The following is a 12805-nucleotide window of genomic DNA, read 5'->3' as shown; positions in this document are numbered from 1 at the left end:
AAGGGCCCGAAGCCGAGCCGAGGCGACCCGAGGCTCTTCCGGAGAGACCCGAAGCCGAGCCGAAGCCTCCCGAGGCTTTTCCGGAAGGACCCGAAGCCGAGCCGAGGCGGCCCGAGGCTCTTCCGGAGGGGCCCGAAGCCGGTCCGAGGCGGTCCGAGGCTCTTCCGGAGGGACCCGAAGCCGAACCGAGGCTTCCCGAGGCTCTTTCGTAGGGACCCGAAGCCGAGCCGAGGCGACCCGAGGCTCTTCCGGAGGGGCCCGAAGCCGAGCCGAGGCGACCCGAGGCTCTTCCGGAGAGACCCGAAGCCGAGCCGAGGCCTCCCGAAGCTCTTCCGGAGAGACCCGAAGCCGAGCCGAGGCCTCCCGAAGCTCTTCCGGAGGGACCCGAAGCCGAGCCGAGGCGGTCCGAGGCTCTTCCGGAGGGACCCGAAGCCGAGCCGAGGCGACCCGAGGCTCTTCCGGAGGGACCCGAAGCCGAGCCGAAGCCTCCCGAGGCTTCTCCGGAGGTGCCCGAAACCCTCCCGAGGCTCTTCCGAAAGATTCCGAGGGCGCTCCGGAAGTAGCCGAGGCCGCGCCGAGGCCGCTCCGAAGGCGGCCGAGCGGGTCGTGCCGGTGCGGAGGCGGCGGGAGCGGGAGGCGATGAAGCGCGGCCGGGCCCGGGGGTAACGCGGCCGAACGGAGCGGCCATGGCGGCCAATATGTACCGAGTCGGCGGTGAGCGGGGCCGGCGGGGACAGCGGGGCCGGGGCAAGGCCGTGAGGGGACGGGGGGTCCCGGGAGGGGATCGTGGGGGGGGGGGTCCGTGAGGGGCGCTGAGGGGAACGGGGGTCCCGAGGCCCAGGGGTGGGCGGCACTCGGGGGTCCCCACCGTGTCTGTGAGGAAAAGGGGGGCACCCCGGTGGGGAAGCGCCGGGTCTGTGACAAGAGCGGCTGAGGGGGACGGGACGACCCCCCCCCCCGCCCCGGCTGTGGGGACCCCTGGGCAGAAATGGGGGGTGGGAAAGGGGGTCCCGGTGTCTGTGAGGGGACGGGGGTCCCATTTTGGGGGGGTGCGGGTCGCATTCTGGGAAGGGGGGCTCCCTGTGCCCATGAGGAGGGTGTCCCTGTTTCTCTGAGAAGCGCCCCCCCACCCCAAAACAGGGGACCCCCTGATTTGTTAGTGAAAGGGGGGCTGCTGGGGGGCTCCCCTCACCGCACCCCCTTTTTTCTTTTTGCTGCAGATTACGTCTATTTTGAGAACTCCTCCAGCAACCCCTACCTCGTCCGCCGTATCGAGGAGCTCAACAAGGTGAGCAGGTCCTTTATTGGGAGGGGGGGTCGGTTCTTATTCCTGGGGATGGGGCCCCCACAATTCCTGGGGGGGCTTCTGCTGCTCCCCCCCTCACCTTCGTGCCCCCCCCCCCAGACGGCGAATGGTAACGTGGAGGCCAAGGTGGTTTGTCTGTTCCGCCGGCGGGACATTTCCAGCAGCCTCAACAGCCTGGCTGACAGCAACGCGCGTGAGTGGGGCTGGGGGGCCGGGGGGGCTGTGTCCCCCCCAGTTTGGGGGGTCCCGCTGGGGTTCCAAGGGTCCTAGGAGGGGTCTGTGAGGGTCCCGAGGGGGTCCTGGGGGGTTCCCAGGGATGTCCTAGAGGATCCTGGGGGGGTCCCATGGGGTCCTGGGGGTGTCCGAGGAGATCCCAGGGGGGTCTGGGGGGTTCCAGGGGGGGTCCCAAGGGTCTTAGGGGTGTCCCGAAGGGGTCCTGGGTGGGTCCCAATGAGATCTGTGGGGGTCCCAGGGGGGTCCCAGGGCTCCGGGGAGATCTCAGGGGGGTCTGAGGGGTTCCAGGGGGGGTCCCAAGGGTCTTAGGGGTGTCCCGAAGGGGTCCCGGGTGGGTCCCAGTGAGGTCTGTGGGGGTCCCAGGGGGGGTCCGGGGAGATCCCAGGGGGGTCTGGGGGGTTCCAGGGGGGTCCCAAGGGTCTTAGGGGTGTCCCAAAAGGGTCCCAGGTGGGTCTCAGTGAGGTCTGTGGGGGTCCCAGGGGGGTCCCGGGGGTCCGGGGAGATCCCAGGGGGGTCTGGGGGGTTCCGGGGGGGGTCCCAAGAGTCTTAGGGCTGTCCCGAAAGGGTCCCAGGTGGGTCCCAGTGAGGTCTGGGGGGTTCCAGGGGGGGTCCCAAGAGTCTTAGGGCTGTCCCGAAAGGGTCCCGGGTGGGTCCCAGTGAGGTCTGTGGGGGTCCCAGGGGGGGTCCGGGGGGTTCCAGGGGGGTGTCAAGGGTCTTAGGGGTATCCCGAAGGGGTCCCGGGTGGGTCCCAATGAGGTCTAGGGGGGTCCCGGAGGTCTGGGGGGTTCCCGGGGGGGTCCCAAGGGTCCGGGGAGGGCGGGCGCTTTGTACATTTGGGGGTCACAGGCGCACCCCGGGGTAGGGGGTGAGATGTATCCTGACCCCCCTGCCCCCCCACTGGTGGAACTGGGGGGTTCCAGCCTCGCTGGGGGGCCCCCGGCGCTGCTCCACCCCTACATGTGTGAGCAGGGCCGGGCGCCTCCCCCCCCGGCCTGGGCTGCTGCCAAAATGCTGGGGCGGGGGGGTTGCGGGGAGAACAATGCGCCTCCCTGCTCGACAATGCCGTGGGGGGGCCCCCTGTGATTTCCCCCCGCCCCGTCCCGCGCAGGCGAGTTCGAGGAGGAGTCCAAGCAGCCCAGCATGACGGAGCAGCAGCGGCACCAGCTGAAGCACCGCGAGCTTTTCCTGTCCCGCCAGTTCGAATCGCTGCCGGCCACGCACATACGGTGTGTGTGTGTGGGGGGCCCGAGGGGGGGCTCTCTGGGATGTTTGGGGAGGGGGGGCCCTTGCGGTGACACCCCCGCTTTACTCCGTAGGGGGAAGTGCAGCGTGACGCTGCTCAACGAGACCGACATCCTGGGCCAGTACCTGGAGAAAGAGGTGAACCCCACGGCCCCCCGAGGGGGGTGAGCAGGTTTGGGCACCCCCTTTGCCAAACTGAGCCCCCCCCCCAATTTTCATCCTCCCCAGGACTGTTTTTTCTACTCGCTGGTGTTCGACCCTGTCCAGAAAACCCTGTTGGCGGATCAGGGCGAGATCCGCGTCGGCTGCAAGTACCAGGCGGAGATCCCGGACCGGCTGGGCGAAGGTTTGGGGGGTGTCACGGTGCTATAGGGGGGTCGTGGGGTTTGGGGGGGCGTGAGGGGTTCAACTCGACTCCTGTGGCCCCCCCCAGGTGAATCAGACAACCGCAACCAGCAGAAAATGGAGATGAAGGTGTGGGACCCCGACAACCCCCTGACGGACCGGCAGATCGACCAGTTCCTGGTGGTGGCACGGTGAGATGGGTCTGGGGGGACCCAGGCGTCCGGGACCCCCCTGTGCCTCCAAACGACCTCAGCCCCCAGCCAACCAGGGGACCCAGGCGTCCGGGACCCCCATGCACCCCCAAAAGACCTCAGCCCCCACACAACCAGGGGACCCAGGCATCCGAGACCCCCAAAAGACCTCAGCCCCCACCCAACCAGGGGACCCAGGCGTCCGGGACCCCCATGCACCCCCAAAAGACCTCAGCCCCCAGCCAACCAGGGGACCCAGGCGTCCGGGACCCCCATGCACCCCCAAAAGACCTCAGCCCCCACCCACCCAGGGGATCCAGGCATCCGGGGCAGATCCCCCGCATTGTTCCCCCACCCACGGGCCCCGGCATCCAGGTTTCCCCTCCGCCCACGGACCGCGGCATCCGGAGGGCTCCCCACATTGTCATTGTGCCCCCCCCGTTGTCCCCCGTCTCGGGGGGCTCACCCCGGTCGCTGACGCGGCGTTTGGGGTTGGCCGAGACACTGCGCTGGACCTTGTGGGCCGGGGAGGGGCCCGAGGCGTTGGGCAAGTCCGGGGCCACTCGCGGCTTCAGCGACAGGTTCTCCTCCAGCTGGGGACGTGTGGGGACACCGGGGACATGGGGAGGGGGGCACCAGGGCATCCAGGTTTCCCCGTGTCCCCCCCAGGGCTGTAGGGACGTTCGCGCGCGCCCTGGACTGCAGCAGCTCCATCCGCCAGCCCAGCCTGCACATGAGCGCGGCCGCCGCCTCCCGCGACATCACCCTGGTGAGGGTTTTTGGGGGGAAACCGGTTCAATTCGGGGTCGGGGGGGGCTCCTCCTGACCTCGTTTTGTGCATGTGTCCCCCCCCCCAGTTTCACGCCATGGACACGCTGCAGCGCAATGGGTATGACCTGGCCAAGGCGATGTCGACGCTGGTGCCGCAGGGCGGGCCGGTGCTGTGCCGCGACGAGATGGAGGAGTGGTCGGCGTCCGAGGCCATGCTGTTCGAGGAGGCGCTGGAGAAGTACGGCAAGGACTTCAACGACATCCGGCAGGACTTTGTGAGTCGCGGGGAACAGGATTGGGGGGAGTACAGGGTGAGGGACCCCCCGCATGGTGCCACAATTCGCTCCCCTTCCCGTCCCTGCAGCTGCCCTGGAAATCTCTCGCCAGCATCGTGCAGTTCTACTACATGTGGAAAACCACCGACCGCTACATCCAGCAGGTGATGGGGGGGCCGCTGTGGGGCTGGGGGGGCCGCTGTGACCCCTCCCCACCCGTCTTACCCCCGGTTTGTCCGCAGAAGAGGCTGAAGGCGGCGGAGGCAGACAGCAAGCTGAAGCAAGTCTACATCCCCACGTAGTGAGTTTGGGGGGGGCTCTGTTCCTCCTGGGGGGGCCCGGATGCCTTCCTAGGCCTGGGGGGGGGAAGATGAGCCCCCCCGCGACCCCCCTGTTTGTTGTAGCACGAAGCCGAACCCCAACCAGATCATCTCGGTGGGCTCCAAACCCGGCATGAACGGGGGCGGGTTCCAGAAGGGGCTGACGTGCGAGAGCTGCCACAGTCAGTGGGGCAGGGGGGCCCGGGGGGGCTGCGCTGGGAGGGACAGTGGGGGGGGGACAGTGGGGTGGGGGGCCCTGGGGTGGGGGAATGGGGGGGACAGTGAAATGGGGGATCTGGGAGTGGGGAAATGGGGGGGACAGTGAGATGGGGGTTCCTGGGTTGGGGGGGACAGTGGGGTTGGGGGGTCCTGGGGTGGGGGGGGACAGTGGGGTGGGGGGTCCTGAGGTGGGGGGACAGATGGGGGTTCCTAGGTTGGGGGGGACAGTGGGGTGGGGGATCCTGAGGTGGGGAAATGGGGGGGGGACAGTGAGATGGGGGTTCCTAGGTTGGGGGGGACAGTGGGGTGGGGGGTCCTGAGGTGGGGAAATGGGGGGGGGACAGTGAGATGGGGGTTCCTAGGTTGGGGGGGACAGTGGGGTGGGGGGTCCTGAGGTGGGGAAATGGGGGGGGGACAGTGAGATGGGGGTTCCTAGGTTGGGGGGGACAGTGGGGTGGGGGGTCCTGAGGTGGGGAAATGGGGGGGGGACAGTGAGATGGGGGTTCCTAGGTTGGGGGGGACAGTGGGGTGGGGGAATGAGGGGGACAGTGAAATGGGGGGTCCAGGGTGGGGGACACGCTGGGGTCTGGGCAGGAAGAGGGGGGGGCTGGGGGGTAGATATGGAGGTGGGGGGGGGTCTCTATGCCCCTTTTGGGGGGTCTTTATATCCCTTGGGGGGTCTCCACGCCCCTTGAGGGAGTCTCCACACCCGCTGTGCCCCCCCCCAGCCACCCAGTCTGCCCAGTGGTACGCCTGGGGCCCCCCCAACATGCAGTGCCGCCTCTGCGCCTCCTGCTGGATCTACTGGAAGAAATACGGGGGGCTGAAGACCCCCACCCAGCTGGAGGGGGCGGCCCGCAGCGCCTCGGTGAGCCCGAGCCAGCAGGGGGCGCTCACACCCTGGAACCACCCCCACCCTGCACCCCCAAAACCCTCCCCACACCCCATAACCCTCCTCTGCACCCCCATAACCCCAACACACTCCTGTAACCCCCCCTGCACCCCCATAACCCCCCCGTGACCCCCCCTGCACCCCCATAACCCACCCCCGTAACCTCCCCCTGCACCCCCGTAACCCCCCCGCGCCCCGTATCTGCCCGTAACCCCCTTGCACCCCCATGACCCCCACTGCCCGCACCCCCATATTTCCCCTCTGCACCCTTGTAACCACCCCTGCCCCCCATAAATCCCCCTGCAACCGCCCCCAGCACCCCCATAACCACCCCATAATCCCCTCTGCGCCCCCGTAACCTCCCCCCACACCCCTGGAACCCCCTGCACCCCACAACTCCCTGTAACCTTCCCCCACAACCCCATAACCACCCCAGCACCCCCATAACCCCCCCGCACCCCATAAACCCCTGTAACCCCCCCTGCACCCCGTAACCCCCTGTAATCCCCCCCAGCACCCCGTAACCCCCTGTAATCCCCCCCAGCACCCCTGTAACCCCTCTTGCACCCCATAACGCCCCTGCACCCCATAACCCCCTGTAACCCCCCCCAGCACCTCCGTAACTCCTGCTGTACCCCATAACCCGCATAACCCCCCAGCACCCCATAACTCCCCAGCACCCTGTAACCCCCCAGCACCCCATAACCCCGTGTAACCCCACCCAGCACCTCCGTAACTCCCCCAGCACTCCATAACCCCCTGTAACGCCCCCATAACCCCCTGTAACCCCCCCCAGCACCCCATAACCCCCCGTAACCCCCCCCAGCACCCCATAACCCCCCGTAACCCCCCCCGCACCCCATATCTGCCTGTGAGCCCCCCCAGCACCCCCATAATCCCCCCTGCACCCCGTAACCCCCCCTGCACCCCATAACCCCCCAGCACCCCATAACCCCCTGTAATGCCCCCAGCACCCCATAACCCCCCGTAACCCCCCCGCACCCCATATCTGCCTGTGAGCCCCCCCAGCACCCCATAACCCCCTGTAACCCCCCCTGCACCCCATAACCCCCTGTAACCCCCCCTGCACCCCATATCTGCCTGTGAGCCCCCCCAGCACCCCCATAACACCCCTGCACCCCATAACCCCCCCCGCACCCCATAACTCCCTGTAACCTTCTTCCACACTCCCGTAACCCCCCCTGCACCCCATATCTGCCTGTGAGCCCCCCCAGCACCCCCATAACCCCCTGTAACCCCCCCTGCACCCGCGTGTCCCCCCCACTAACCCCCGTTTTCCCGCAGGAGCCGCACTCCCGGGGCCACCTGTCGCGGCCCGAGGCGCAGAGCCTGTCCCCGTACACCACGAGCGCCAGCCGCGCCAAGCTGCTGGCCAAGAACCGCCAGACCTTCCTGCTGCAGACCACGCGGCTCACGCGCCTGGCGCGCCGGCTCTGCCGCGACGTCCTGCAGCCGCGCCGCGCCGCGCGCCGCCCCTACGCGCCCATCAACGCCAACGCCATCAAGGCCGAGTGTGAGCCGCGGGGGGAGCCTGAGGGCGCTGGGCAGGAGCAGCCCCCGGTTCTGGGATAAGTTGGGAACGAGCTGTTGCAGAGCAGCGAAAAGGGAGCTGGGGACAGCAGGGTGACCATGGCCAGCACTGGGCCCTTGTGGCCAGGAGGGCCAATGGGACCCGGGGGGGATTAGAAGCAAGGCTGGTCAGTAGGTCAGAGAGGTTCTGCTCTCTACCCTTGAAAAAGGGTTTAGTTCAGATGTTATCATGATACGCTTGAAGAACATATATATATATATGTATACATACATATATACAGTCATAGTACCCTGAGAGTATCTGATCTTGGAAGCTAAGCAGGGTCGGGCCCGGTTAGCGCTTGGATGGGTGACCTGGGGACACCGGGTGCTGCGGGCTGAGCCAGCACTGGATCCCAATCTCGGAAGCTAAGCAGGGTCGGGCCCGGTTAGCGCTTGGATGGGAGGCCAGCTGGGGACACTGGGTGCTGCGGGCTGAGCCAGCACTGGATCCCAATCTCGGAAGCTAAGCAGGGTCGGGCCCGGTTAGCGCTTGGATGGGTGACCAGCTGGGGACACTGGGTGCTGCGGGCTGAGCCAGTGCTGGGCCCTTGTGGCCAGGGCGGCCAATGGGACCTGGGGGGAGATTAGAAGGGGGGTGGTCAGTAGGTCCAGAGGTTCTCCTGCTTTCTACTCTGCCCTTGAAAAAAGGGTTTAGTTCGGATACTATCAGGATATACTTGGGGAATATATATAATACATACAACCATAGTACGCTGAGAATCCCCAGTCTCGGAAGCTAAGCAGGGTCGGGCCCGGTTAGCGCTTGGATGGGTGACCAGCTGGGAGCACCGGGTGCTGTGGGCTGAGCCAGCGCTGGGCCCTTGTGGCCAGGGTGGTTTTAGTGATATTTGGAGCCCTGAAGTGATTTTAGTGACATTTGGAGCCATGAGGTGATTCTGGTGCCACCATGTTGAGCCCTAAGGTGATTTTTTAGTGACATTTTGAGCCCTCAGATGATTTTGGGGCCGTTTTGACCCTGAGGTAATTTTGGGGCCGTTTTGACTCTGGGGTGATTTTAGTGACGTTTTGACCCTGAGGTGGTTTTTGCACCGTTTAGACCATGAGATGATTTTGGGGCCATTTAGACCCTGGGGTGATTTTGGGGCTATTTAGACCCTGAGGTGATTTTGGGGCCATTTTGCCCCTGAGGTGAATAGATGATCTTTCGAGGTCCCTTCCAGTCCCTGACACTGCGATCCTGTGATCCCTGTGCTGTCGCCCCCCCAGCCCTGTTTAAGGGGTTCTTATCGTGTGTCCCCCCCTCCAGGCTCCATCCGGCTCCCCAAAGCGGCCAAGACCCCCCTGAAAATCCACCCGCTGGCGCGGCTACCGCTCGCCGCCATCGTCAAGGAGCTGGGTGAGGGGCTGGGGGTCTCTGGGGGACAAGGGGGGGTCCCTGGGGATGTATTGGGGGGTCCCTGATGATGTTTTGGGAGGGTCCCTAGGGGTGGGGGTATGAATGGGGGGCGTCCTTGGGGATGTGTGGGGGGGGTCTCTGGGGTGCAAGGGGGGTTGTTTGGGGTGGGGGGTGGCTGGGGATGAATGGGGGGGTCCCGTGGGGTGTTGTGGGGGCCCCCAGGGTGAACCCCAGGGATGTGGGGGGGGCCTGAGGGTGAACCTCAGGTTGCCATTGCCAAGGAGCTGGGTGAGGGGCTGGGGGCGTCTCTGGGGGTGCAAGGGGGGGTCCCTGGGGGTGGGGGTATGAATGAGGGGCATCCTTGGGGGTGTATGTGGCGGGTCTCCGGGCTGGTAGGGGGGTCGTGGCTGGGGATGAATGGGGGGGTCCCCAGGGTGACCCCCAGGGTACCTGTTCGGGGGGTGTGTGTGGGGGGGAAGGGGGTGTTTGGGGCTGGATTTTGGGGGCTGGGGGGAGCAGAAGGTGCCCCCCCCTCTTCACCGGGCAGCCCCTGACCCCCTTGTTTCCACCCCCCAGCGGCACAGGCCCCCCTGAAGCCGAAGACGCCGCGCGGCACCAAGACCCCCATCAACCGCAACCAGCTGAGCCAGAGCCGGGGGCTGGCGGGGCTGGTGGGCAAGAGGGGCTACGAGGGGGCTGGAGAGGGGCACCGGCCCCCCCGCGTGCGGGTACGGGGGCTACTGGGGGGGCAGCGGTGGCCACCAGGTCTTGGTATGGGGCGGGGCTCGCTGGGATTGACAGGAAGCAGGGCCTATGGGAGAGGGGCTGGGGGTGATTGGCAGGGAGCAGGGCCTATCCAAGGGCAAGTGTAGAGTCTTGTATCTGGGCAGGAACGGCCCCAGGTTCCCGTCTAAGTTGGGGAATGAGCTGTTGGAGAGCAGTGAAAAGGGAGCTGGGGGTCCTGGGGGACAGCAGGGTGACCATGGGCCAGCACTGGGCCCTGGTGGCCAGGAAGGCCAATGGGCCCTGGGGGGGATTAGAAGTGGGGTGGTCAGTAGGTCAGAGAGGTTCTGCTCTCTACTATACCTTTGAAAAAAGGGTTTAGTTCAGATGTTATCAGGATACACTTGGGGAACATATATATAGAATATATACAGCCACAGCACCCTGAGAATATCCAATCTAGGAAGCTAAGCAGGGTCAGGCCCGGTTAGTGCTTGGATGGGTGACCAGCTGGGAGCACCGGGTGCTGTGGGCTGAGCCAGCACTGGATCCCGATCTTGGAAGCTAAGCAGGGTCGGGCCCGGTTAGCGCTTGGATGGGAGACCAGCTGGGAGCACCGGGTGCTGCGGGCTGAGCCAGCACTGGATCCCGATCTTGGAAGCTAAGCAGGGTCGGGCCCGGTTAGTGCTTGGATGGGTGACCAGCTAGGAGCACCAGGTGCTGTGGGCTGAGCCAGCGCTGGATCCCGATCTGGGAAGCTAAGCAGGGTCAGGCCCGGTTAGCGCTTGGATGGGTGACCAGCTGGGAGCACCGGGTGCTGCGGGCTGAGCCAGCACTGGATCCCAATCTCGGAAGCTAAGCAGGGTTGGGCCCGGTTAGCGCTTGGATGGGAGACCAGCTGGGAGCACCAGGTGCTGTGGGCTGAGCCAGCGCTGGGCCCTTGTGGCCAGGGCGGCCAATGGGACCTGGGGGGATTAGAAGCGGGGTGGTCAGTAGGTCTAGAGGTTCTCCTGCCCCTCTGCTCTGCCCTGGCGAGGCCACATCTGGAATATTGTGTCCAGTTCTGGCCCCTCAGTTCGGGACAGGAACTGTTGGGAGCCCAGCGCAGCCACGGGGACGCTGGAGGGAGTGGAGCAGCTCCCGTGTGGGGAACGGCTGAGGAGCTGGGGCTGTGAGCTGGAGGAGAGGAGACCGAGGGGCGACCCTTCATGGTTGTCAGTCTGGAAAGGGGCAGCGTCAGGAGATGGAGCCATTGCTGACAGCCAGCGACAGGCCAAGGGGCAGTGGGTGCAAACTGGGACACAGGAGGTTCCGCTTGAATATGAGAAGAAACTTGTTGCCGGTGAGGGTGCCAGAGCCCGGCCCAGGCTGCCCAGGGGGGTTGTGGATCTCTGGATCCGTTCACACCCGCCTGGTTCTGTGTAACCTCACCTGGGTGCTCCTGCTCCGGGGGGGGGATTGGGCTGGATGAGCTTTCGAGGTTCTTCCCAATCCGTGACAGTCTGGGATTCTATGGGAGCAGGGCTGGGGGTGATTGACAGGGAGCAGGGCCTATGGGAGCAGGGCTGGTGGTGATTGACAAGGGGTGGGGCTGGTGCGGATTGGTGGGCGAAAGGATGTGGGGGCGGGGACTGGGCTGATGGCTGGGTGGGGCTTTGGGATGATTGACAGCAGAGATGGGCGGGGCAGGGCAGGGCGGGGTGGCGTGTGATTGGTCGGGGGGTGGGGCCTGACGGTGCCACGCCCCCAGGTGGGGGCCTCGGGACTCCCGTTCTCGGCCAACGGGCGCCCCCTGGCGGCGGGGCTGCGCGCCGGGCCCCCCCCCGCCAGCAAACGGCAGAAGCTGAACCCGGCGGACGCCCCCAACCCCGTGGTGTTCGTGGCCACCAAGGACACCAGGTGAGGAAGCGGGGGGGGACGACGGGGCGGCCTATAGGGTGCCGTGGACCCCCACCCTCGCCGCCGACCCCCGGTTTTCCTCCCCAGGGCGCTGCGGAAGGCGCTGACGCACCTGGAGCTCCGCCGCGCCGCCCGTCGCCCCAACCTGCCCCTCAAGGTGAAGCCGCTGCGGCCCGGGGGGGCCCTGGCGCCCCCAGCCCCCCCACACCCCGCCAGCACCTCGGAGCCCATTGTCCTGGAGGACTGACCCCCCCACCCCCCCTGCCGGGCCCCTTTTGTATTTTTTTTATTTCCATAGAAGCCGTGGGGGGGGGGTGGGCCCGTTCTGGACCCCCCCACCGCCACCCCACCCGTGACCTCAGCGGGCCCCTTTTGTACGTGGAGCAACGCCCCCGGTTTTGTATCTCGGGCTGTCCCGGTTCTGTAGCGACAGGAAATAAAACCGACGATTTTTCTTCAGCGGTGAGGCGCGGAAATCACTTTACAACCTGCGAGGTTATAAAGAAGGTCTGTTTATTCAGCGCTGCGCGCGCATGGGGATAACTCCTCCCAGGTGTGGCAAACGCTCTGCGCCCGCAAACTTGTTTAGACGCTGTAAAGTTTTACGTATTCACGAAGATCGTAGGAACGCCTGTACGTATTCGTAACCTGTCCCCGAGAAGGCGATTCGTATTACAGTGACTTCCAGGAAATAATTCCCGTAGTCTCCACCTCCTGGTTGCGCCTGCGCAGTGGTCGCAGGCCGGGGTCTTCTTCGCCGTACACTTTTAGCTCTGGCCCGTGTGCTGAGTTGGCCGGGGCTCCAACTGAGTTAGAACCGGCTTATCTCCTGTCCTGTGCCCAGGATTCTGTTGTCTAGTTCACCCAAGGATGCAGCTGGGTTTTTATCTTTGCAAAGCCTGTGAATCGCAGAATCACGGAATGTCAGGGATTCGATTGACCTCGAAAGATCATCTGGGGCCGATGTGGCCTCACCAGGGCAGAGGAGAGGGGAGGAGAACCTCTCTCGCCTCTCTGTGAAGCCACCGGCGAGCTCTTGTTTCTCATACAATAAGTTACGCAAAGCTCTAAGGGAGGTGATAGCTGTGGGTTAAGAGTTAGTTCTTTAGGTGTCGGCTCTGTAGGGGTCGGCTCTGTAGGGGTCAGCTCTCTAGGGGCCAGCTCTCTAGGGGTCGGCTCTCTAGGGGTCAGCTCTCTAAGGGTCAGCTCTCTAGGGGTCGGCTCTCTAGGGGTCAGCTCTTTAGGGGTCAGCTCTTTAGGGGTCAGCTCTTTAGGTGTTAGTTCTATAAGGGTCAGCTCTCTAGGGGTCAGCTCTCTAGGGGTCGGCTCTCTAGGGGTCGGCTCTCTAGGGGTCAGCTCTCTAAGGGTCAGCTCTCTAGGGGTCAGCTCTTTAGGGGTCAGCTCTTTAGGGGTCAGCTCTTTAGGTGTTAGTTCTATA

At 65.4% G+C, this 12805-nt stretch overlaps 1 protein-coding gene across 1 annotated transcript; it reads left to right on the top strand.

The window, feature by feature from the left end:
• The first annotated feature begins 595 nt into the window (after nucleotides 1-595).
• MTA2 (metastasis associated 1 family member 2) lies at nucleotides 596-11704 on the top strand. The gene is made up of 18 exons (XM_065658116.1): nucleotides 596-714; nucleotides 1221-1288; nucleotides 1406-1499; nucleotides 2649-2766; nucleotides 2857-2920; nucleotides 3011-3128; nucleotides 3216-3318; nucleotides 3988-4087; nucleotides 4176-4364; nucleotides 4454-4528; nucleotides 4607-4665; nucleotides 4769-4866; nucleotides 5632-5771; nucleotides 7101-7329; nucleotides 8656-8745; nucleotides 9322-9473; nucleotides 11219-11367; nucleotides 11455-11704. The coding sequence occupies exons 1-18, from the start codon at nucleotides 687-689 to the stop codon at nucleotides 11612-11614; spliced, it is 2034 nt and encodes a 677-aa protein (XP_065514188.1). The 5' UTR covers nucleotides 596-686; the 3' UTR covers nucleotides 11615-11704.
• The last annotated feature ends 1101 nt before the right edge of the window (nucleotides 11705-12805 follow it).

This window comes from Caloenas nicobarica, unplaced genomic scaffold, assembly GCF_036013445.1.
Source record: "Caloenas nicobarica isolate bCalNic1 unplaced genomic scaffold, bCalNic1.hap1 Scaffold_560, whole genome shotgun sequence".
NCBI lineage: Eukaryota > Metazoa > Chordata > Aves > Columbiformes > Columbidae > Caloenas > Caloenas nicobarica.
Note: the sequence above shows the minus strand (reverse complement) of the source record. Positions and strands in the feature narration are given on the sequence as shown.

What these genes read in the sequence shown, in the direction of transcription:
- MTA2 (XM_065658116.1), top strand. Translation starts at nt 687, where the DNA reads ATGGCGGCCAATATGTACCGAGTCGGCG. An exon ending in CAGTTCCTGGTGGTGGCACG is followed by an intron (nt 3,319 to 3,987) that starts GTGAGATGGGTC and finishes TGTCCCCCCCAG; the next exon opens with GGCTGTAGGGACGTTCGCGC. An exon ending in GTGGCCACCAAGGACACCAG is followed by an intron (nt 11,368 to 11,454) that starts GTGAGGAAGCGG and finishes TTTCCTCCCCAG; the next exon opens with GGCGCTGCGGAAGGCGCTGA.